Genomic DNA, 25,923 nt, shown 5'->3' with positions numbered 1-25,923 from the left:
GATCCTTGGAAGAGGGAAACAATCTTTCGGGCAAGCTTTATTAAGGTCTGTGAAATCCACGCAAGTCCTCCATTTACCATTCGGTTTTGGGACTAGTACGGGATTAGAGACCCGAGATGGATAAAACACTACCCTAATGAATCCATTTTCCTTTAGCTTCTCGACATCCTATTTTAAGGCTTTAGGCCTGTCTTTGTCGAGCAACTTTCTTTTTTGTTGTACTAGTGGGTAGTTTTTGTCTATGTTTAGGACATGATTGATAACTACTGGGTCGATTCCAACCATGTCTTTATACAACCAGGCAAAGACCTCCTGGTTTTTCCTAAAAAAACTCTACCAGCTTTTCATTGATTGTTGTCTCTAAGACCGACTTTCACAACTCTGGTCGGATCTTTTTCTTCTAGCTGGACCTCCTCGAGGTCCTCTATAGGTCCAATACCTTACTCAAAATTCCCAAAGCAAGGATCTAAGTCTCTATCCTCACTTTGGTAAACACCATATTTGGTGACTTGTTCACCTGATTGGGCATGTGACTCATTTACCACTAGCAACCTTTTTTCTGCTCTGCTCCCCGATCCGCACTTTCTCACTTTTGTGATAGGGGAGTTATAAAACTCTCTGGTCTCTCGTTGGTTTCCAAACACTCACCCAACTCCTACATCTTTTGGACACTACATGGCTAGATTCTAGACTAAAGTTTCTACTCGTAGATCTACCAGGATGGGTCTTCCAATCATTGCATTATACACAAATGAACAATCAGCTACTATAAAAGTAGTGAGTAGTGACCTATTCGCGGGTGTCGTTCCTGCCATGACCGGGAGTCTGATCGACCATGTTGGCACTAATCCCTCACCAAAGAAATTGTAGATGGTTTGGTTGCATGGTTCCAAATCTTGCATTGACAGTTTCATTCTTTCCAGTGAAGGTTTATATAGAATGTTCATTGAGCTTCCAGTATCTACCAACACTCTTTTTACCATCATGTTGGCAATTTGAACATCCACGACCAAGGGATCTGAGTGGGGGAATCAGACATGTTGTGTGTCTAGCTCAGAGAAAGTTATACTTTCTTCCACCGTTCGAGATTTTTTAGGAGTTCTCTCCTCGACATTTAACATTTCTATGTCATGTTCGTGACATAGGGTCCTGGCATACCTCTCCCTTTCCTTACCACTGTCACCAGATAAATGCGGTCCCTCACAGATAGTCATCAAAGTACTAGCGTCTGGGGCTGGCTGCAACAGAGTCGAGCATTGGTGTACATGTGCCTGCTTGTTGTCTCCATTAGCCCCTTGCTGAGGGTTTCCCCTACCCGCGCATATCTTCTTAGATGTCCCTGTCATATGAGGAACTCGATTTCATCCTTCAACTAGTTACATTTGTTGGTATCATGGTCATAGTCGTTGCGGAATGACGAAACTTGGTTGTGTCTCGCTTGGATATGTCTTTTCTAATCGGGGCTGGTCTCCTGAAAGGGAATGTAGTGTGATTGGCCTGATACACTTCTGCTCTGCTGTTAACCAGGGCCATGTAGTTAATGAACCTCGACTCGCATCTGTTTTTCTTAGGGCGCTTGTTATCAGACATCATATGCTCACTGTTTGCCCTTTTCCCTCCATTCATGATATTATTTTTGTCGTTATTGCCATTGGGTTTTCTAGACCCACTAGCAGCCTTGGTCGACTCTTGTTTTTTGCCCTGGTCGGCCTTGGGAGACTTTCCTTCATTGAAGATAGCTTCCTCTAGCTTGATATATTTGTCTGCTCGATCCAAAAAATTCTTGAGTACTTTTGACTCCAGTTTTCCTTAGGCTACTCCAAAGGGGAGATTGGCATTGCACCCCAGTGGTGATGCCCATCATCTTTCCCTCGTCTCCAATTGATTTGGCCTGAGCAGCTGCCCGCATAAACCTCTGGATGTATTACTAGAGAGGCTTTCCTTCCTTCTGTCTGATATCGACTAGCTGATTGGCCTATGTCGGATGTATCCGACCAGCATAAAATTGTCCATAGAATTCCTTGACGAACATCTCCCATGAAATTATGATGGTTGGTGGAAATTTGAAGTACCACTCCTGGGCAGCGTCAGATAAAGTAGCAGGAAAGATCTTGCATCGAGCGTCTTCAGACACCTTTTGTATATCCATTTGTATCTCAAACTTATTCACGTGAGATACTGGGTCTTCTCTTACAAAGAAGTTGGGCAGTACTGGCATTTTGAATTTGCTTGGAATCTCTGCCATAGCAATTTTGTTGATGATCGGGGTGCCCTTTCTCCGATCATAATCAATATGGGAAGTTTTATTCTCGACTAGCTGTTGGATAGCCTGATTCAGGGCATCTATCTAAGCCTGAACAACAACTGGTATAGCAGGGGAAGGAGCGACCGTAGCAGGTGGGACATGCTCATCGTGCCTTTCCCTTCGGTCATTGAGTATGTCCCTTAGGTCCTCATCCCTCCGTTTCTACTCGCTTGCACCTAGTTGGTCAAAGAGGTTGGGTTGTCTGGGCTACCCCCTAACGTTCTAGCTTGTTAGTTGGTTGTCCAATGGAGGAGGGTTTTGCTGCCCGTATCTTTGCTCCTGTTGTCGACCAACATTTCTCTTATTATAACTAGAGTCCCCTTCGTTGTAATTATGGTTGTCTCTGTCTTGCGACCTGTGAGTACGCGACCTACTGTATCCACTGTCCCCCTCTCTTCTCCCTAGCCCGTCTCGGTAAACAGGAGGAGGTCTGCGTTGGTCATTGGGTCCGTGGACACTGCTCTGTCGTGGGGGATCTCGGATCGTAGAACCAAGTCTGTTTGCCTCCTGCTTCCTGAGGGACCCTGTCCCCTGCCAGGAAGGTTTTGCTCGTCTGTCATGAGACGTCTAGTGGTTCTGGGACACTGCTCGTCCCTGTTCTGTCTGTGCTACTGTGTATTACCTTGACCAGCATGAGAGTGTTGACGTTGCTCGGTATTTCTAGCAGGATTTTGTGGCTACCTTTCCTGTTGGGCAGCTGGATGTTGTTCTGAACACAGTGGACTCCTCGGGTCTTGTGGATTTGGAGGATACTGGTGGTGCTCTGATGGCAGATTTTGAGGAGGATGAGGATTTGGTGGTAAGTCTGGCTAAGAGGTTGGTGCACATGGCTATCCTCGAGCCAACTGAATAGCCGTCTCTAAAGTCGCTGTTGCGTCTCTTTGCCGATGATCCATATCTGTCTGTCTCTCATTCAGTTCTCGACGTTGTTGGTCGATCTCCATATGTTGCATCACCATCGTTTCAACCACGTTCTCTTGGTTAGCTTTTAGGGTAGCTAACTCATCTTGCAACACTCCCAGAGTTGTTTGTAAGGCTCCAGCGTCCATCTCCTCCTCTTCAATTCCACATGTGGCTCATCCTCCGCTATGCCTAGTGGAGGAGGTGGATTTGGTACATTTTCCGACGTCTGTCCAGCTTGACCCATTCTTCTAGTATTCTTAGCCATTGTTTTCTTGGTATTCTTGAGTTTAGCTCTCAACTAAAGCACCAAAATGTTGACCATTGATTTCGTCAACGACACAGAGTCACAAAAAATGATAAGAATTAGAGAACTGAATTCAAGAATGTAAATGACACCAGGATTTTATAGTGGCTCGGCCCCAAGAATTGGTAATGACCTACGTCCACTTAGTGTTTTATTGATGTAAAAGAATTCAAAAACCTACGATCAGCGAACAAGAGTTCATTGAGTTTCACAAGCTCTAAAAATAGATACAAATGTTGTGTATAAAATCACTATTTCTCTTTGAGGGCAAAGTATTGCGTGTGTCCTAAATGAATCCTATGAGTCTTATTTATAGGCTCATAGATGTACGGGCCTATAGGCCATGTTCAAATGACGTTACAAACATAACAACATAATAACATAAATAGTGATATTTACATTTAAATTAGTAAATATCTCTGAAATATCTAACTTATAACCGTTTCTGAGCGTTTGTCTCGATCCCACGAGCAACTCTGGTCGTATGCCTCTGCACCCATTCTTTTCCTGTTGCTCAGTATATTCCTCGCTCCTATCGAGCAACTTAAGTTATCCTTAACACTCTGATCGTCGGTCAACTAGGCCTTCATTAATAATAACCACATGCCGCTCATGTGTCTATTTAACATGCCACGTCTTCATCCAAATATTTTGGAAAACAAATAGCATAAAAATTGTTCTAAAACATTCTCTAGTCGAATTCTCATATTTGCATTGTTCCATGTAAAACAATATTACTATATATTGTGCAATACCATTTTATATAGTTTTAAATTATTTACTTTTTTTATCCTTTATTCATTCTCCTTAGAAAAGAAAAAAAAAAAAGCATTTTTTATTCTTAATAAAAGATATTGTTATACTTATTTTTTTAGTACAGTGAATTTGAGAAAAAAATGGCAGGTTATACATAATAACAAATTTGTTTGAGATAAAATAATATACCCAAACATATTAATTATTATTATATATAACTTGATTGTATTTAATTTAATAAAATAATATATTTTTTATCAAATTACTCTTAACTATAACAACTTTCCTTAAATAACTTTATTAATCAAATCATTAATTTATTACATACTTCTTTTCGATACTCATCAAGATTTACTACCTCACCTAACAAAATATAATATATTGGTGGAAAAAGATGAAGATTTATACTTATTAGTAGTCGACGCAATTATATTGATTTGATACTCATCAATAGTGGCCTGTGCAATTGTTTTATTAGATACTAATACGTAGTTGATGATGTTTATGGCGTTTTTTTTTTTCATTTTCTCTGGTTCAATTTTTGGATACCAATTAGTAGAACAATAAACATAAAGTAAAATCAATTCGAGGAACAACAAGAGTTCATTTAAAAAAAATACTAAAAAGCATAACATAATAGAAAATATACATAAATCAGTCAATGATATGTTTTAAATGCTATTTGATATACCAAAAAAAAACATTACTAGTTTCTGAAAATTGAGATATACCAAAAGAGTAGAAAGTAGACTAAAAAGAGAATACTCTATCCTTTAGATACTAATTAGTAAAAAAAGACTCACTAAAAACTAATTAGTAGAAAAATGGACTAAAAACTAGAATGAATATCTCAAAATGGTAAGAAATTGTATTAAAAACATAAAACTTGAATGTTTGTTATTTCAGTTAATATATATTATAATGTGGGTATATTCAAATATGCATCTTAAATTAGTAAATAATTACAAGATAGCATGTGTGAGTGTAAATCTTCCAAGAATAAATAGTGTTAAAATTACTGTACTAGTGTAAAAGTTAAACTTGAGTTTTAGGTAAAATCACTAGTACTACTAGCGATTAATATGTCAAAAGAGTAATGATATGTTGAACTCAATCATTACACATTAATATGACAGTTTAGTCTAGCCAATCACATTTATTAAAATTGAGACACACCACTGTGTTTGGGCGCACATATCATTACTCATGTCTAAGGAATCAATTTTAATCAAATTAGACAATATGATGATAATTTGAAACAATTTTTAACATATTTATAGGATTGTAAATTTAAGCAAAACATAATTTTTATCTCATTACTTCATAAATAAACCAAATTAATATTTCCAACTCAAACTGCAATTCCATGCCCTGATAAATATGATTTTTTTTCCTGGATAAGTAATTCAACACTAGGCAAATAGAAAACCACCACAGCAAAAGCAAATCTTCAAGAAAAAAATGGTAATTCATTTGATAAAAATATGGTTGTACAAAAAAATATGAACCAAGCACATACAGCTTGGTGACTTCTCTGGAGTTTAATAATCAAAATAAATTCTAAAGAACTCTGGAGCAATAATAGCCTATACATTTGATAAATTATTAAATGTGGACTAAATTAATCCTCTTTGTATTATTTCCTCCTCCTCCGGGTTGATGAAGCAAATGACTAACCAAAAAAACCCTTCGAAATGACTACTTTCTTCGACAGTTTATTCTAAACTGGAGACCTTATTTATCTTAACCTCGTCTCTAACACAGTAATGGTGTTATGGCTTATTCAAAATCAGGCTGACCTGTGGAGGTCAAACAACGGTGCCACATTCTACTGTTGCGGTCTACTAGCCTTGGATAAGATATGACTTCTGGAATGGGAAGGTAGACATAGTGAGTGTTGCATATCCCTACAGTGATGCCACTGTATCCAGCAAATGCCCCATGAACCTGCAAATTAACATGAACTCATTTTGGTCAAGGATCAACAATAAGGTCGTCTCTGTGTGTGTGTAAGAGAGAGAGAGGCTCACAGCATTTTGTCCTAGCACGGTGCATAAAATCCCATCCGATGCATTGGCACGACATGCACGAATCATGTACGTGGGATCAATGTACTTCACATCGGCTGGAATACCAATTTCTTTGAAATACTTCTTCGTCTGACAAAAGATTGCAATCAAAATAAATACACCAACTGAGACAAGAGAACCAAAATAGATATGAAGAGAATAACTATTTTATCAGAAAATCTAGTATTAAATAACTGGCAAAATAAATTAGAGGTACCTCTTGCTGAAGATGTACACCAATATCTCCAAGAACAGCATTTCCAGATGCATCTTTAGCGTTAGTTTGCTTGAGAAAATCCTGCACGGAAAACAAGTAACATACCTAACTTAGAACCTTAGAAAGATAAACATCAATTTGTTTTTTCTTTTTAGCTAGTTGAATCTCAACATATGGCTGGCATTTTGTTTTTGGAGGGGTTTCATTATATTTAGATCCAGAAGGAAAAAAATATACTGGTTCCAATCAGTTGATCATGTTTCAACCAGTGAAAAACTTTTGTTATACTATGACTAACCTGCCCTGCTCCCTCAGCAACACAGACCACTGCTGATCCTTTTGTCTCAATGAGATATTTCAGATGCCGCAAAACACCATGAGGACCATGTAAATGGAAAGGTACCTTAAATGTATAAAACCAGTATCAGTACAGAATCTCAAAAATAACTAACCAATTAGTAAGTCGCACAAATACCTCTGGTATCAAGCATATATCGATTTGTCCACTAGCCAGGGATGCATGCATAGCAATAAATCCACTGCTACGACCCATCAACTTTACAATTCCTATACCATGGTATGCACTATGTGCCTGTAATAAGGATTGAGAAGTTAACAAAGACTGTTTTTCCCGCTGAGTTCTTTAACAATGATATTATAATGCACGAAACTTGAGCAACCAAAATGAGAATGAACAAATCACAAAATATAATGAAAATTTGTACCTCAATGTAAGCTGAATTAATGGCTCGTTGTGCTTCCTCAACAGCAGTGTCAAACCCAAAAGTTTTGTCCATCAGCAAAATATCATTGTCTATAGTTTTGGGGACCCCAACAACAGCCACCTTTACCCCTCTTCTACAGCACTGAAATGAAAATAAGAAAAGTAGGACATGAGACCTACATAGAAATGGCAGGCAAGGTCGAGGCTAGATAAAGGGAAACAGCTTACAAATGCAGCAATCAAGTAAAAGTAGTTAAACATATCCAATAAGATGATTCTAGTGGCACAGTCATCTATATGGCAGTAAAGTGCTTTCTAATTTCTACAAAAACATGAACATATAAACATGGTGATGAATCCTAAACTAAAAGCAGAATGAATTCAAGTCATCAGGAATGCATCAACTTTTAATTCTTGAGACAGCACTTTACATCTACAAATTTAGAATAACTTGTACCAAAGCAATTTATATCCCAAAAGATTTCTGCTTTAAGTAATCTGTTCAAAAGCGACCTTAGTTGAATGCATGCCAGATTATGAGATAAGAAACACAGGAATGTAAACAGATACACGCATAACAACCTCTTTGTGAATTACATTTGCCCCAGCATGAGTTCCATTCCCACCCAGCACAAAAAGCATGTTGATTCCTCTTTCCTGATATCAAATTAATAAATGTTGTCAGGTCAGGAATCATATGTCCTCAAAATTATAACTCTAAAGAAACGGAAACAACAAACCTCCATGCTGTCCACAATTTCACTTATGCCTGGTCCTCCACGTGAAACTCCTAACAAGCTTCCACCAGATAGGTGAACATTTTGGACCACTTTTCGGGTTAGCTGAAAATCACAATCCAACAGTACAAATATATGTTAACGTACACACCTAAAGAAGTTTGGCACTTTCTTTTTGGGAATGAAACTTCATTAACAAATTATATGCATATCTGAAAGACAGAAACAGGAACTTACAGGCATTTCGGCTAATTCTTTGTCGGAAAATCCACGATAACCATATGGAATACCCACAATCTTCTTAACTCCATATATTTCAAGTGTAATCACAATCTGCAGCAGATATATAATGAATTGTTATATAGGCTCTCGTAAATAACTTTTTTCTGATTTCAAATCACATGTATGTTAAGACTTATCAGTATTTTCTATAGCTACAATATACACGGAGATCTATTTATTTCATTTTTAGTTACTGCCTGATGGAACCGACCTGTCTGATTACATCGTTAAGACCAGGGCAGAGGCCTCCACATGTGACAATCGCTGCTTTCACTTCTTCTGGTTTGAAGTATATTTTTTCCCTAGGCCCAGCACGGTGAACCCTGCAATAATTAAGTACTACATCCATCAATAAATGATATAGTTGTCAAATAGTTTTAACATTACATACAAAACAAACACAACGATATATGTGTTAAGGAATTAAAAGAAGTTAAATGGGGTTAAATTTCGAAGTGCAATATTTCATAGAGTATGCTCCTTTTACAAGGGGAAAAATCTTATGGTACAAGATTCAACCATGCATTATGCCTTCAACAAACAAAAATCTGTTATTTTTTATGTTCTAGAAAAAACAATAAAACAGCTTCAAACACATTGCTGTATTTTCTGGTGTATGCTCCTTTAATAAGTGGAAAAGTGTTATGGTTCAAGATTCAACCATGCAATATGCCTTCAACACAAAAATCTGTTCTTTTGAAGTTCTAGAGAACGACAAAAGAGCTTCAAACACATTACCTTCAGCGGCTCAATCCAAGAAATTTAGAACATCAATATGATAAGAGAGTGAAAAAAGACTCACCATTGTTCCACCCAAGTACAATCAGGATCAATGCATTCAGCTCCAGCAGAGGTAGGAGAAGAGTAGTAAATTGTCTGGAAAAAAACAACAACAGAATATACAAACAAATAAAGCAAAAAGGCAAATTAGGACATGGATTATGGTAACTGGTTATGACTCAGATAAGAAATCTTTGAAATAAGTCAGCAATAATTCACCTTAAGGAGTACACGATCATTATTATTTATATATCCATGCCACTCCTCATCCGAAGGATACCCTCCTCTAAATTCCTCCGTTACAGGCGTCCTGCATTAAAAAGGGAAAAGAAAAAAAATCAAATTCAATTTTTCGAAATAATTTTTTTTCAAAAAAGTGATTATAAATTACTTAATATTCAAAACATAATTTGGGATTGAGAATTATAGACCTCATCTTGAGGCAAAAAGTGGATGGAATGGATTCAGCATCTGGGAAGGTATCAGTGATGTGAGGGAGATTAAAGCGTTTCTCGAAATCGGATTGAAACTTAGATTTCCAATCAGGATCACTGAAATCGATCGGCGGGCTTTGGATCTTGACGCCGGCGTATACGCGGCTCCGGAAGGCGGCGGTTCTAGCCGTGGAATTCGACCTCAAGGTTAGAGGTTTGGTAGAGGAGAGTCCATAGTGGGAGATGGTGAATTTTGGGGCGATGATCGAATGCGAGAGAGTGTCCATGGAACGGAGATCACGAGGTCACAAAAGCAGAGAGAATGTTAAGAATGGTGAGTTTTTGATCGAAGAGAAGGAAAGGTAGTAGAAGAAGAAGAAAAATAGGCTTTGGTGAGTCGGGACCGTACAATATTGAAAGTGCTGACTTTGTTTTTCAATATTTATAGACAGAGATAGTGATCTTTTTCAAGTAGGAGTATAGTGTTCTGTTTCCTTTTCCTAATCGAATTAGTCTTCATTATTGTCGTTGCCGGCTTTTTATCTTATTTTAAAAAATATCTAAATATTTAAATTTAAATAGAAAACTTGACCAAATATGCTTTATATTTTTCCAAAAATATATATATTTATAAAAAAAGAATATTCCATTGGATTCAAATAGGTTCTCAACTCAAATAATAATCATACAGAAAGTGATATATAATTTTTTTAACATTTTAATCTTTTAGGATTATATTATGTATTAAGAACAAAAATCTCTAAGCATATCTTCAAACTCGTATTTTAAAAGGAAACAAAAAAAAAAAAAGAAATACATCTAGATAATCATAAAATTGAGAGAATCTTTCCTTTTTTTCAAAAAAAAATTAATCTAATGTAATTTTATAATTAAGAATTATTATTAATATAAAAAATATATAGTATTTGAAAAGATATTTTTTCTTAAAAAATTATATATTTTAAAAAGAAAAGATTCATTGTTTTAAAATTTTAAGAAATGTTATCTTTTATTAAAAAAAAAAATGATCTTTTAACTTTCTTTTTCTTTATCACAAAATTTTCCTTTAGTAAAATTTAAATTCAAATAAAAGTTTATGACTATTTAAAAACTATTTTTTTGAGTAATTAAAAAAAATATTTAATCATGTGCGCAGATACTGATTGACATCCGTAATTAACGTAGAACATCTCATTAATATTATTATTCAAAAAGACAAAAAATGCATTTAAAGATTTTTTTTGTTTGATGACAAGAAATTTGAAAATTAAAACTACTCCGTTGACCCTTTTCTGAGTTTTCTATCTTCATAAATTGACAAGAAGATACATAATAGTCTATAGCACGTGAAGAGATTTTGTTTTTATTTTTTATTTTTTTAAGTATAACTTTTTTTTAGCGCATGATTCTTCTGATTTTTTTTCCGGAGTAATTTTTTAAGGATTTTTAGCACCAATACCCCTGAATTATTTATGAATTCTCATTTTAGTCCCTAATTTTTTTTTTGGAGCAGTCAAATCATCGAGTTTGTTAAATGATGGCAGTTAATTCCTTCCTTCAATTTAATTTTAACATAAAAAAAACAAGTCACAGTTGTCTTTTAATTTAGAATACAATTAACATAGAATAATTAATTTAAGAATATTTAAAATAATTAAAAATTAAAAAGCAATAATTTCTCTCTCTTCTTCTTCCTTTTGAAAAACTGTTACGTTACAGCACCACAAACTTGCGTAATAACAGAAGACTTTTGCAGGAAAGCTCTTCTGACCACTCTCTCTAAAATTCAAATAAAAATGTATTATTATTATATATATATATGTGTGTGCACAAGAGAGAAATAGAGGTCAAAAGAGCTTCCCAGTTGAAGTCTTTTGCCATTCTATCGACTCGTGTTGCTACAACGATTCATCAGAAGAAAGAGAAATTATTACTTTTCAGTTTTTCATTATTTTAAATATTTTTAAATTAATTATTATATGTTAATTGTATTTTAAATTTAAAGGTAATTTTAATTTGTTTTGTCTTCATTAATTATAAATGATAATTGAAGGAAGGTTCTAAATGCTATCATTTAACAAATCTAAGGATTTGATTGCTCAGAAAAAAGCTTAGGGACTAAAATGAGAATTCATGCACAATTTTTAGGAGTATTGATGCTAATTTTTCTTTTCAATTATAATGCTTTTAAAACAGAGTAAAAATATGTGCACACATTTTTTTACACCCAACATTACATACACCTATGTGGTAAGTCATTTTAATTTATTCGGACCTATCTAAACTAAACATGATTGGCTAAAAATATATGCTACCAAGTATGTGTAATATTTGAGTCTAAAAATTATGTGCACATATTACTCATGTTTCTTATTTGGTATTCTCGCTTTCATTATGTTAGTTAGAATCATTATATTATGTATATAGAGTTTTTTTATAGATTTTTTTTTTTTTAGTATTTAACAATTTTTTATTTTCATTTTTGAAGAAATAAAATTAAAAATTTAGTTTTTAGCATTTAATTATTCAAAATTTTAAAATTTTGAGTATGTAATCAAGCAATAAATTTATTCTCTAGCATTTAACAATTAAAATTTGTTAAATTTTGAGTACCTAATAAAGTTAAATATTTTTCTTTAGTTTTTTACCAAAAAAAAAACATTGATTACTTTATAAAGTTGTAGATTTATTCTTTAGTATTTTACAACTTAAAATTTTCGGACCATAAATATTCATAATTATACTCACTAATCTTAAAGCAAACACTCAAGTGAATCCAACACAAAATCTCTTATGGCCTTTCAAAATTTCTTAACTAAAAATTGTTTTATTTTCTAAAATTCACTTAAACATGAAGTTATACTATCTTTTATTCAACAAGTGATCTAATTGTTGTAAAATGACTTAATGATAGCACCGTATTATGTCATATTATATTGTATTATAATGAAGGGCTGGTAACCATTTGGTACCATGTGTTTTTGTAAAGTATCGGTTTGGTACCCTATGTTTACAATAATGTTAATTTAGTACCTTGCATTTTGAAATCGAACATATTTGGTACTCTGTATTTTAAAACGTATATATTTGGAACCGTAATGTAAAATGCCCTATCTCAACTATCTTTGCACAAATGTCATTTTTATGCTTATACAGATAAATGCCAACAATTATCCAAAAGGTTTCGTGGGGCCTTATTAAAATCATGCACTATAGGCTCATTTGTTCATAACAAAATAAAATATCTTTCATGCAGTCATAAGAGAAAATAACAAAAGCCCCACTGAAATTTAAATAAAACATGATAAAATTCAACACAAGTCAATTGGCGTTCCTAAATCGATTTCATTCATAGCTCATCACGGGATACACACTTGATTTTGGAACTCCCCAGATCACCATGCATGCCAAATAGAAATCATATCGTCTACCTGAAAGGAGAAAAGTAAGGGGGTGAGCTAAAAACCCAGTAAAGAAGTACAAGCATAAAACACAACAAATAATCACAATACAAACTAGTCTCAACATCATAACTTTAAACTGAAATAACATAGACATTTCCATAATAAGCATAATCTATTGGGGTTTTATGACCTAATTAAAATTCATTTCTTTGTAATCTCATTTATTATTAATAAAATAATAGAAATCAATTTTTTGACTTGGTCAATCACTTTGCTCACATGTTTTATTTTCATGTTTATTTTTTTAATATAAACTTCTATTAAATCGCGAGCATATAGCTAATCGTATTTATAGTGACGTAATCATAGTGGAATATAAATATGATTATATGTTCAAATATAAGTTAGTCCTAAAATTAGTCAGTGCAGAGGATTTACACTGGCTTGCCAATCTACAATATGATCTACTTACACATTGTAGTGTTATGTTCTTTCCAGAACATTAGCAAAGTAGATAAGATCAGATGTATTTGTTACATCGGACAAGACCGATATTGACAGTAGATAAGATGAGAAGACATACCGTTATTATATATTCTAGTTATATCATAGAGTTGACCATAGGTCAATTCAATCTCAATTCTGAGTGGTTAGTATTCTAACTGATTGTATTATTTGAGTTCTTTGATTTATTCATTACCAGCTTACCCTACGGACTAGCCCATACTTACATCTTGGGAACTCGATAGTATAATTTAGTGGGAGTGTTAATCATAGATATGAACATCTATAGCTTCCGATGAAGAAGTAAAACGATGGTTTCCTTTTAGTTTGGTTCAATGTGCTAAATGATAGAGATCTCATTTCAGTAATTAATATTAGTTTACTGAAATATCATTTACAAGGAACTAAGTGTTTTAAGGATAAAATACAATGAGAGGTATAACAGTATTTTAGTCTCATCTCATTGTAGACCGTCTATAGAGGATTGAGTGATAATTAGTAGAGTAACGAGGAATTAATAAGTTAGTAAATTTATTTGTTAAATTTATGATAACTTATTGGAGCTTGATTTCATAGGCCCATGGTCCTCACTGTACCTTGGATAAAATCATCTAGATAGTCTCAATTAATTGATTTAATTATCAATTAGAATTATCAAAGTTGATCAAGTCAATTTTGGATAGTTTCATAGAGTTATGTAATTTAGAGAAGAAAAGAGAAATTAGGGCAGATTTATTGTAACGTCCCAAAATTACCTAATGAGGCTTAGGGCCTTGATTAGGGGGCTAGGATGTCAATATATGGAATTACGTGTTTAATTGCTATATTAGTTGTAAATATGTGAATTATGTGATAATATGATTAAATACGCATATTTAGGGATATTAAATATGCATGTGAGCCGCTTCTTATTAGAAGGGCGACTTTGGTAATTTGGCTCGTTGAGAGCATAAATGTGTATTTATGTGCATATATGTGATTTATGTGAGAGACCACGTTATTATGTGGGTTTATTTGAACTATTCGGCATGAGGCGATCCTAGGAAGCAAGTTAGCGGGAAAGTCACAACGGGACCCAATACCTAACTCAGGAAGAGTCAAGGGGTATTTTTGGGTATTAGATATTTAATTGGTTATCGGGTTATGGAAATAAATAATTGGATATATATTTGAAGTTAAAGTGTTTAGGAGGGAATATTGGGGAAATTTATCATTTTGCCCTCGGGGATGTTTTTGGTACCCCGAGCCTTGGGATTAACTTAAGTGACTTAAGTTAGGTAAGACAAAAGATAGGAAACACTTAGAAGCTCTGCCTGAAACCGACTTTCCCTCTCCAATTACTCTCTTTTTTTTCTCTCTCAAGAAGCTCTTCCAAGCTAACCATTGAACCAAGGGATTTTTGGGCTAGGTTCATAAGAATTGGAGCTCTTGGAGATTAGCTTCGTATTAGCTTGTGGATTCAAACAAAGATTAAGGTAAGCTTTGAATTATTTTTTTAGCATTTAAATTCTGAGATTTCATGGCTGGTTTTTAAGTGTTCTTGAGCTCTTAAAGTTCAAAGATTTAATTGGTGGCTTAGTGAGTTTTGGGATTAATTTTCTGTTGGGTTTTCTTGATGGGAGTATATTTGAGCTATTGTGTTGATTTAATTGTGTTGTTGGGATGATTTTGGGTTAAATTGGATGAGATTTGGCTGTTGAAATGGAGGGTTTTTTTTTGGGTTCGAAGGGGTCAGGCCGCGACTTTGTTCTTGGTGTGTCGCGGCCCTTTAGAGCAGATGGGAGCCAGGGAATGAGGGCGGGCCGCGGTGCCACTATGGATGGGCCGCGGCATGTGTTTGCTGGTTGGGGAGGCTAGGCCTCTGGTTGGAGGCGGGCCACGGAATAAGGGCATAGGGTCGCAGCTCTTAAGGGGTTTTTGGACCCCTAGAAGGTTTTGAGCACGGGAACTCAACCTTAGGGGCTCGGGATTGTTTCCACTACCCCGTTTGGTGGAATCGAGGTCCCGAAGGCTAAGACTTAGTTCGAAAGCCTTTGATCACTCGATACTAATGGAATCCTATTTTATGGTTGTGACTTAGGGTATCACTAGGGGCTCGGAACCAGGATCGTGCTCGAGGGTCATTCTTATTTACGCTTGCTTGGACCTAAGGTAAGAAAACTGCACCTAGAACGTATTGTATGTGATTAAGGCTTGGGCCCCAAGATTGGTTATGTTAGGTTATTTTTTCTAAATGCTTGTTGATAAATGCTTATGTGCTTATATTTGTTACATGGGTTCTATGGTTAGGGCATGTGGCCCCATCATGTGAATATGTTTAGTGTTATAGAAATGGTTATCCAATGGGATTATATGATTAGAATGAATATGTGCTTAATTTGCTGGATTGTGCCTATCCACATATGTTTCTTATAAGTAAGGTGTGTAATCCTGGATCAGGGCTTGACTTATGAGTCAAGGACGGTAATAGCGCACTGTGCGCTGGTCACAAGGCATCGGCCTAAACCAGCAACGTACTATTACGTTGATTGACTCTAAGTTCGAAGATGAACCACAGGGGTTGGGCTAGCTCTATGGCTAGTGAAACAGAGCTAAGGGCGAGGCCCCAGGTGACTCTATGATCACGTAGCTAAGGAATTGTCTCGAGAGTTGGCTCAAAAGCCAACTGAATAGGGCAACGGCCCAGGTCGATCCAATGATCGTGTGTTTGAAATAAATCATATTGGCTATGAATTAATGTTGTTGATTATTGTTGAATGGTTATTTTAAAGTTATTCTCTGTTGTTGTACGTTCTGTTTTCTTGCTGAGCCTCGGCTCACGAGTGCTTTGTGGTGCAGGTAAGGGAAAGGAAAAGCTTGACCAGTCATGAGTTGGAGAGCTTCGGTGGCGGCATGTACATATGTGGCTGCTCGACCATCATGGTCGGGGCTATCTCAGAGGAACTAGGGTTATAGCCCTGTTTTGCCGCTTAGGCCGGCTGATGTAACTTTTTATATGTATTTGCTCTTTTTAACATTTGAGTTGTAATATTTTGGGATCCCATGTTATATAAAACTTTTGGAATAAAAGTCAATGGTTCTTTGATCAAATTTTTTTAACCCTAACCCTTGACATTAACCTTAGTTACACATTTTAAGCCAAATGACCTGATTAGCAGGTCTGACACAATTTTAATTACATAGTGTAACAGTCATTGATTAGGAGGGCGTTACATTTATTAATTAAGATAAATTAGTGTCTAAATTATTAAATAAGTTTAAATCAAGGTTCAAATTATAAATAATTAATTTAATAAAGGATTTAATTAATTAATCAATAGAAAATAATACGGGCCTTGATTTTAAGTCCAACGGGCTTATAATTAAATTGGAAATTTCACGGGCCTAAAGCCCATGAGAATTTTGACCTAGGACTGATAATTGGCTATTATTTTATTGATTTTTTAATTAAATAAGTAACCTAATTAAGCCTATAAAAGGAATGCTAAGTGAGAGTTGAAATTACAAGTTTTTGAAAGATCAGAAGATCTATTCTTGATGCTCTAGGTTTTAGATTCTCTCTACAACATAAGTCCTTTTCTAAGCCTCAATTTTTCTCTTCTATTCTTCTTCTCTCTATATCTATCTCATGTGTTGAGAAGTGCTCACTCTAGTCTAAGTGATTCTAATGATACTTTAGAAGGTTGTGAAGAAAATTGAAGAACGATTCATGTTTATCGAGTTTTTCAGAAACTAGAATTATGAAAAATAAGAGGGCTAAAAGAAAGGATTTAAAGAAAATCACACAAGGATTTTTACGTGGTTGGGGTGTTAAAGAGCCTTAGTCCACGAGTCTATTATATTAGAGCATAGGGAGCTTTAGTAATGGAGTTTTATGCAAGTTTGAGTAGAGTAATTGCTTACAAAAGAAAATTTGGCGATCCCCTCTACAGTGCACAACAGGTCCTATTTATAGGCAGTTGGATGTAACGGACTTGGGTCGGACTAATCTGGGCCCAATAGGGGTATAATCATGGTTCACTCGCTAATGAAGGCTTAGTACAAAGAAATTTGCAAAATAATATACTTTAATCAGGGCCCATTGGGCCGACTTGAGCATAATCACGTTGTACAACTGACAACAGTACGCAGCTTCAGTCTGGTCCGCGTGGGCTTCTAAGGAGATCCTGGGGATACGATCCGTCAGAGTAGTGGTAGTACTGTTCTAAATAATGGCATACATTTCGTATGTAACCTCTTCTGCAGGTTACTTGAGGAGACCAAACTCCGTGTTTCTTGGGGTGATGTCAGTGTTGGGAACAACCTATCTTGCCCAACCCAGATGCCTGGTCCGGGTTCATTTACCAACATCCTGGTCCATTTACCAGGACCCTAGTTCGTTTACTAGAGCTCGGGTTCATCTGCTATCGTCCCAGTCCATTCTTAGACTTGAGTCCATCACCCTTAATCGCATCTCGGATGATGCATTAGGTTGGGTCTAGGAAGACAAATCGGGCCCACATCATGGTCTTGGTTCCCTCATATGGGGGCGCCCAGTGGGCACTGCTGGGCTTGCTGGTAATTGGGGCACCTGAACTTATTCCTTCCTCGTCCATTGGGCTCAGTCTAGGCTTTGGATCTTTTTAAAATAGCCCATGGACCCAATGTGTCGTGCCACGTGTCCGAGGGGAAAACAGGGATAACACTTACCCCCAAGCCTTCGTCTGTGCTTGCACAGTGGAGGCTTGCTTCATTTTCCCAGGTTAAATTCCAATATCCCGGTTTGTTCCCCGGGAGACGGGTCCATTTTCGTGGGGGGGGGGGGGGGGGCACTTGGTTAACCTCGCATGAAAAGAGTTTGCGCCAATATCCCTGATCAAATCCCAACAGCCCAGTTTGTTTCCCATAAGGCGAGTTCATTTACTTAAGGGACGTTTGGGCGACCCCTGTCCTTGCAAATTCATCATGTTATACGTACGTGTTTCCCTATAATTGGTGTGTCCGTATTACTCGTACCTAACAGATTTAGGGAGAATCTCTTGATTATCGTGTTGACAGACAGGTGTCAGCGTGATTTCTGAGGCGTCTGGTCTGTATGAGTGATGCTGATAGGGTAATCGAGTGGATTATTTAATATTTTTTCACCAACTAGGACCGTCGGATGAGGAAATTTATGAAATTTCCTATTGTGGACTATTGGATCAGGTGGACGCGGATCGCGACTTGGCGAATCCACAATCTGATACTCGATTGGGCTAATTAAAGCCCTTGCGTAATCCGAGACCGTAGATGAGGGAAGTCATCCTGAACCATTGGATCAAGAAGTGTGCTTTTGGCCCTATAAATACCCCTAGATTTTCATTTGTTACTTTACACATTCTGAACAATCAGAGCTAAGAGAGAGAGTGTTTTATGTCCGAGTTTGCCGAAAAGATTCTCCGACGACTGCTTCATCTCCGTTGCCATTTTTTTCCTGGACCACGCCCTTTCTGCACCACCATCAGTCAATCCGGTCCCAGTGCAACTAGTGGACGGGCTTCTGCATCGCCTCCACCGATATAAGGCCGAGATCTTGCCGACCCTATTGCCGGAGACCCCATGACTTCCAAATCTAGTGCCCCACAGTAAGTTTCCAGGTCCTTTACTTTTTTTATTACCTTTGAGAACATAGGATTGTTAGGGTCGGGACCACCGCATAGGGTGGTTCTGAGCAAAATAGAGTAGGTTTGTAGAATAGACAGTCTAGGTAGTATCTCCAAGAGAGTCATCCCGAATCTCTTTGGGTGTCCCGGACTGATTCGGGAAAATTAAGAAAAACCTTTCTGTTATCCCAAAAATTTGAAAAGAATGACGTGGCAGTAAAATTGGCACATGGCATGAGTTAGTGGGGTGATCTGGCTTAGTAATGGCCCAATACATCAGTTAAGGAATTGGCCAGATAGTCAAGCCAAATACACCCGACAGAAGGGAATATTTGGACTGGGGGTTGCTTGGCTCAGACCCCAGTTTGAAGACCCTAATAATTGAATTGGAGCCAAGTCCAAGAAGTTGAAGGGGAGGTTTGGGTTTTGGTTCAAAGGATAAAAGCAATAGGTCCGATCGGACCTAAGCTTAGGCGACCTCTTGTTAGGTTTGGCTCGAATGAGTTCAAAGAGAATGACCAAGGCTCAAGTTTTACTCAAGGAGAAAGCCACATAATGGCCGATCGGGTATGATGTGGAAGAGGTATACTTGGGCTTGAATGAGGTGAGAAGGAGGAAAAGTATACCTCGGACCACCTTGGTCCGAGGAGAAGATGTTGAGGTCCGATCGGGCTTTGGTTGAAAAGGAGAGGCTCGGACCATTTTGGTCCGAGGAGAAGGGGACTATGTCCGATCGGACATACTCATAGAAGAGGTACCTTGGACCATTTTGGTCCAAGGAGATGATATGTAAAAGGTGGCTCGGACCACCTTGGTCCGAGGAGAAAGGTCCAAGGTCTGATCGGACCTTGGTTGAATAAAGAAGGCTCGGACCATTTTGGTCCGAGGAGAGGAGCATTGTGTCCGATCGGACATGATGCCTATGGGGGGGTGCCTTGGACCATCTTGGTCCGAGGAGGTGTCATGAAGAGATGGCTCGGACCACCTTGGTCCGAGGAGGAGAGTACAAGGTCCGATCGGACCTTGATTGAAGGTAAAGGGCTCGGGCTTGACCGAGTGAGATGCCAAAAAGGGTGGTTCAAACCACCTTAAGCCAAGGAGAGAACCATTGTGTCCGATCGGACACAATGAAGGGGTATACCTCGAATTTGCCCGAAGTAAGAATCAAAGTAAGTATCCTCGGACCACCTTGGTCCGAGGAGAGCCAAATGTACATGACCTTTGGTCCGAGGAGAGCCATGCACATACCACCTTTGACCTACGAAAGGCTTGAAGAGTAATCAACATGCATGAGAGACTACGTCAAACTGCCTGAAACTACTTTAGTGAGAATTGGTCTAAGCATTCCGGAATCTCTCACTCTTCACTCGAATTTAGGGATCAGTTGTATTTTAAACATTTATTTTGTAATATAAATATAAGGTAAATAATGAAATATCCCTATCTAAAGGGGATATCAGTTGAGAATCCCAGGTCTATAAATAGAGAGTTGGGAGGATCGTAAAAGGACTTTTGGCAAAATCAAGAGTTAACCTGTGTTCTAGAGAGAGAAAGTGTTTTCCCTGAGAGAACCCCTTTTTGTATTCTGGAATATTTTACACTAAAGAAACTCAGTTGACACTGTTCATCTGATCTTGAGTGTGAATACAGTAATAAAATCTCTAAGTGCATTAGGCTACTACCGATCATCGGGGCTGAACCACTATAAAATCTCGTGTTATTTACTTTCATTGATAAAAACTGTCTGTTGTCGTTTATAATTCTCTTGAAGGCTTGTCGTAGTTGACGTTCTTACGTCGTTGGCTAAATTCACAGTCAACATTTTGGTGCTTTCATTGAGAGCCTGAAGAGAAGACAGACAGTCCTTGAAGCATTATGGCGCCTAAGAACACCACCGCGTCCTCCAAGAGGGCAAGCACCTCCAGGGAGCATGCAAGATCGGAAGGCCCCAGTGTTCAAGATCGTGAGAATGAGCCCAGGGTCGTGCTTGAGGATGTAGCTCCTGAAGTTGAGGAGCTCCAGGAGACCATGAGCGCGTTCCAGGAGGAGTTGGCCTAGTTCAATGATAGGCAGGAGGCCCTTGCTGAGGAAATGGCCAAGCAGAGACGAGAGATGGACGCTAGGAGCGAGGAGATCCGTCGACAGCAAGAGGAGGCCGACAGGCGACATCGCGAAGCTGCACTTGCTCTGGAGGCAGCTACGCAATTAACCCGAGCCAACGCTCAAGCTGTGCCTGGGGTGACACCCACCCCAGAGGCAAGGACCACAGAGGCTGGTCATAAGAAAACTGATAGGCCAGGTAGGAATGGTGGTAACCCACCTAGTCATGAGGAAGAGGGAGTACGATCGCGCACTGCCTCTACCCAAAGGGGGAATTCTAAGGCCCCCTCAAGGAGCCACAGATCAGAGACTTCCAGGTCAGGGAGTCATAAGTCTGGCAGTAAGAAAACACCTTCTGAGCAGGGGCACAACAAAGCTCCTCGTGGCAAGGAGACTTCCCACTTCAAAGACGGACATGGGCGTGATGAAGCTGACAGTTACCACACCAACCAGTCGAAGGAGAAGAATAATAACCGACGAGGAGGAGAGGATCAACCGGCTCAAATGGGGAAGCCACCACGGCATCCCAACCAGCGTAATGGCAAAGAGCACGCTCCACCTAGTAGACCTTCCGAGAAGACTCGGAGTACGGTGTTCGACCGGTTGGGAAAGAACAATGCTCAGAAGGACCTAAGGGACGTCATTGATGACAGAAGGAGGACCGTTCCGGTCGAAGGGCAGGAGCCAATCCGTCCTACCAGTCGAGTAGAAATACTCGATGTTGATACGCCGGATAGGAGTGCCCGACCAAACGGTCCCGAGAGTGCGTCCCCAGCAGTGGCCCCAGACATCCAAGCCCAGCTTGATGCTTTAGCGACGGCAATCCAAAGCTTGTCAAAACAGCCAATTATAGATCCGGTAGACCACAGAAGTGGTAGCCTTTTTTGTGCTAGAATAAGAGTAGCCCAACCACCCAGGAAATACAAAGCGCTGGTATTGCCAGTTTATACAGAAAAGGTAGACCCGGTGAGACACGTTGGAAAGTTCGAAGATCAGATGGAGCTGCTTGGGGTGAGTGATGACTACCGCTGCAGAGTCTTCCCCACCACCCTGTCAGACACTGCCCAGGAGTGGTACTGGAAGTTCAAACCCGACTCCATCACCTCTTGGGAGAGCTTTAGGAAGGAGTTCTGCAGGCAGTTCAGTATTGCCCGAACCCCTCCTGCTTATGCCAACCACTTGGTGGACATTAGGCAGGGCAAAGATGAGTCTCTCAAGAACTACATTCAAAGGTTTATGAGAGAAGCCAATCGGGCTACCGCAGTTGGAGATGAAGGGAAGATGGTTGCAATCTCCTCGTGTATTATTTATCGAAGTCCTTTGTGGGATAGCATTCACCGCCATCCAATTTCAACTTTACAGCAGTTTTTGGACCGGGCAGATAAGTATATGAAGTTAGATGATGCCATTGAGAAAGGAGAGAACGGGTTGAACAACCCAAGTGGATCAAATGAAACTACGAAGGATAGCGGAAATGATCAAGGCGGTAGTAAAAAACGTGGGAATAACAGGTCTGACCGCCGCAATGAGAAAAAAGCTAAGTCAGGATCCAATGACAAACCTATGAAGTATGAACCTCGATTCACCAACTACACCACTCTTTCGGCAACCCGAGCAGAGATCTATCTAGCCAGCCATCAGGAGGTCCCTTACCGGAGACCCCCACCAATCAAGAAGGAAATGAGTAAGAGGGATAACAACAAGTTCTGTCGTTTCCATGGAGACTATGGTCACGACACGAATGAGTGTAATCACCTTAAGGATGAGATAGAGTTTCTCCTCCGGTCGGGGAAACTAAAAAAGTATAAGGCAGAGAAGACCCAGGGAGAGGGAAGCAGCAATAATCCTGGGTTCAAGCGGCAACGGTCCTCACCTTTGCAACCTGAACCTGTGGACTTCACACTAGATACAATATGTGGAGGACCACATCTTGCTAGGGATAGCAACAAGGCGAGGGAGAGGTATGCTCGCACCCTTTGTCATGAGTTGGGGGCGGCATCCACTTCCGAGGTTATGACGGTGGAGGAGAGACCATCAAAGAACCCAAGGTATGAAAGTGAGTCCCTCACTTTCACCGAAGAAGATGCTAAACACGTGAGGTATCCTCACAATGACCCTCTTGTTGTGACAGTTCAAATAGCTAATATGAAGGTGAAAAGATGTCTGGTTGATACGGGAAGCTCCGTAAACATTATTTATAAGTCCTCTTTCAAAAAAATGAAGCTATCCATCAATGACTTGAAGCCATGTTCTCACGTCATTTATGGGTTTACTGGAGAGGGAATGTCACCAGCTGGGACAATAAAGTTACCAGTCACCACGGGGGAAGCCCCCAAGCATGAAACCGTGATGACTGAGTTTTTGATTGTTGACTGCTCATCTGCCTACAATGTGGTTATTGGTCGACCACTACTCACCAACTTGCATGCGGTAGTTTCAATTTGGCACCTCTCTATGAAGTTCCCGACCAGCGCTGGCATAGGCTGCGTCCAAGGAGACCAAAGGGAAGCTAGAGAGTGTTATAATGCCTCCATAGCTAAGGCAAAGAAAGGTGCCAAGGAGAACAACATGATTGTATGCGTTGAAAGAGAGGAGGTGGATGAGATGGATGTAGACCATAATCTTGTAGTAGTGAACAATGAAGAAGTGTTGGAGGAGGGTGGCCAGGAGAGCACTCCTAGTTTAAAAGAGCAGAAGACCCCATCAGGTGATGAAGTCACCAAATAGGGCGTTGCCCAAAGCGAGGGAAGAGATATAGATCCTCGCTTTGGGGATTATGAGAGTGATGTGGGACCGTCCGAGGAGTTAGAGGAGGTCCCTATAGATGAGAGTGACCCGACAAGAGGGGTCAAGATTGGGAAGAAGTTGAAAGCTGAGGTGAGAGTACAGCTGATAGAATTCTTGCGAAGAAATCAAGATATCTTCGCCTGGTCTCACAAGGATATGGTGGGTATCTCACCAACTGTGATCAGCCACGTGCTCAACGTGGATGAAAGATATCCAGCGGTACAGCAGAAGAGGAGGTTGCTTGACAAGGATCGAGCAAAGGCTCTTAAGGAGGAGGTAGAGCGATTGAAGGAAAACGGGTTTATTAGAGAGGCATACTACCCAGCTTGGGTTTCAAACCCAGTCTTGGTGCCTAAACCCAATGGAAAGTGGAGGACTTGTGTAGATTTTACTGATCTAAACAAAGCATGCCCGAAGGATTGTTTTCCTCTACCGAGAATAGACCAGTTGGTGGATGCAACCTCTGGTCACGAGACCTTGTCCTTCATGGACGCATATTCGGGATACAACCAAATCAGCATGCATCCTCCTGATGAAGAGCATACCAGATTCCGAACGAATATAGGGCTGTATTGCTATAGAGTGATGCCCTTCGGATTAAAGAATGCAGGAGCTACCTACCAGCGCTTGGTGAATGGTATGTTTCGTGACTTAATCAGCAAGAGCATGGAGGTATACGTAGACGGTATGCTGGTGAAGTCAAGGGAAGCTGGGGGGCACGTGGGAGACTTAGAGGAGTGCTTTGCAATCTTAAGGAGGTATAACATGAAGTTAAACCCCCTCAAGTGCTCATTTGGAGTGGGTTCTGGGAAATTCCTTGGGTTTATTGTCAACTCCCGAGGAATAGAGGCAAACCCAGAGAAGATCAAGGCTCTCATAGAGATGAAGTCTCCGACAAGAATAAAGGATGTGCAAAGCTTGACTGGGCGGATTGCGGCTCTAAGCAGGTTCGTCTCAAAATCAACGGACAAGTGCATCCCATTTTTTAACCTGCTTAAAGGAGGCAAGAAGTTCGAGTGGACCACAGAGTGTGAACAAGCTTTCCAGGCGATAAAGGAGCATTTGGCTCAACCTCCTGTTCTTTCTAAGCCAGTTGATGGAGAGGACTTATTTATGTATCTAGCAGTCACGGAACACGCTGTTAGTGCTGCCTTAGTACGTGAGGAGGATAAGGTGCAGCACCCAGTGTATTACGTTAGCAAGCGTTTGGTAGGAGCGGAGTCCCGATACCCCATGATTGAGAAGTTGGCTTACTGCTTGGTACTTGCATCACGAAAGTTGAGGCCGTATTTCCAAGCGCACCCCATCAAGGTCCTCACTGACCAGCCTCTTCGCCAAGTTTTACAAAAGCTGGAGTCGTCTGGTCGGCTACTTAAATGGGCGGTCGAGCTAGGCCAGTTTGAAATCAAGTACCAACCAAGGACTGCTATTAAAGGTCAAGGCTTGGCAGATTTCATCGCTGAGTGTACCAGAATTGATGAGGTCCCTGACCAGCAGGAGAGTGTTACTGGGCTAAAAGAAGAAATTCCTGCTTGGCAACTTTTCGTTGATGGATCGTCAAATGAGCACCATTCAGGAGCTGGGATTATACTAGTCACACCAGAGAAGCACCGAATTCATTGTGCACTAAGATTCAGATTTAATGCTTCTAATAACGAAGCGGAGTATGAGGCCCTCTTAGCAGGCTTGCGACTGGCTAGAGATGTACGTGCCCGGTCGGTGGAGATAAATAGTGATTCCCAATTGGTGGTTTATCAAGTATTAGGGGAGTACCAGGCAAGAGGCCTACGCATGGTGGCATACTTAAATAAAACCAAAGATTTGCTAGCCCAGTTCGAGGAGTATACCATCAAATTAGTACCAAGGGAGCAGAATTCCAATGCCGATGCTCTAGCAAAGCTCGCAAGTGCGAAAGATGCCGAAACTCTGAATATAGTTCCAATAGAGTACTTGGCGGAGCCAAGCATTGATAGACAAGAGGCCATGCCGATTACGA

General features: G+C 39.3%; 1 protein-coding gene across 1 annotated transcript; it reads right to left on the bottom strand.

The window, feature by feature from the left end:
• Positions 1 to 5,717: 5,717 nt before the first annotated feature.
• Positions 5,718 to 9,933, bottom strand: LOC133806058 (ATP-dependent 6-phosphofructokinase 5, chloroplastic). The gene is made up of 13 exons (XM_062244195.1): positions 9,509 to 9,933; positions 9,297 to 9,387; positions 9,100 to 9,173; positions 8,509 to 8,620; positions 8,253 to 8,348; positions 8,019 to 8,120; positions 7,861 to 7,935; positions 7,280 to 7,420; positions 7,030 to 7,146; positions 6,853 to 6,957; positions 6,555 to 6,635; positions 6,299 to 6,427; positions 5,718 to 6,215 (listed from the first exon to the last, which is right to left on the bottom strand). The coding sequence occupies exons 1-13, from the start codon at positions 9,796 to 9,798 to the stop codon at positions 6,048 to 6,050; spliced, it is 1,581 nt and encodes a 526-aa protein (XP_062100179.1). The 5' UTR covers positions 9,799 to 9,933; the 3' UTR covers positions 5,718 to 6,047.
• Between the last annotated feature and the right edge of the window lie 15,990 nt (positions 9,934 to 25,923).

Source organism: Humulus lupulus, chromosome 1, assembly GCF_963169125.1.
Source record: "Humulus lupulus chromosome 1, drHumLupu1.1, whole genome shotgun sequence".
Classification (NCBI taxonomy): Eukaryota; Viridiplantae; Streptophyta; class Magnoliopsida; order Rosales; family Cannabaceae; genus Humulus; species Humulus lupulus.
This window is presented reverse-complemented; position numbering and strand designations above follow the sequence as displayed.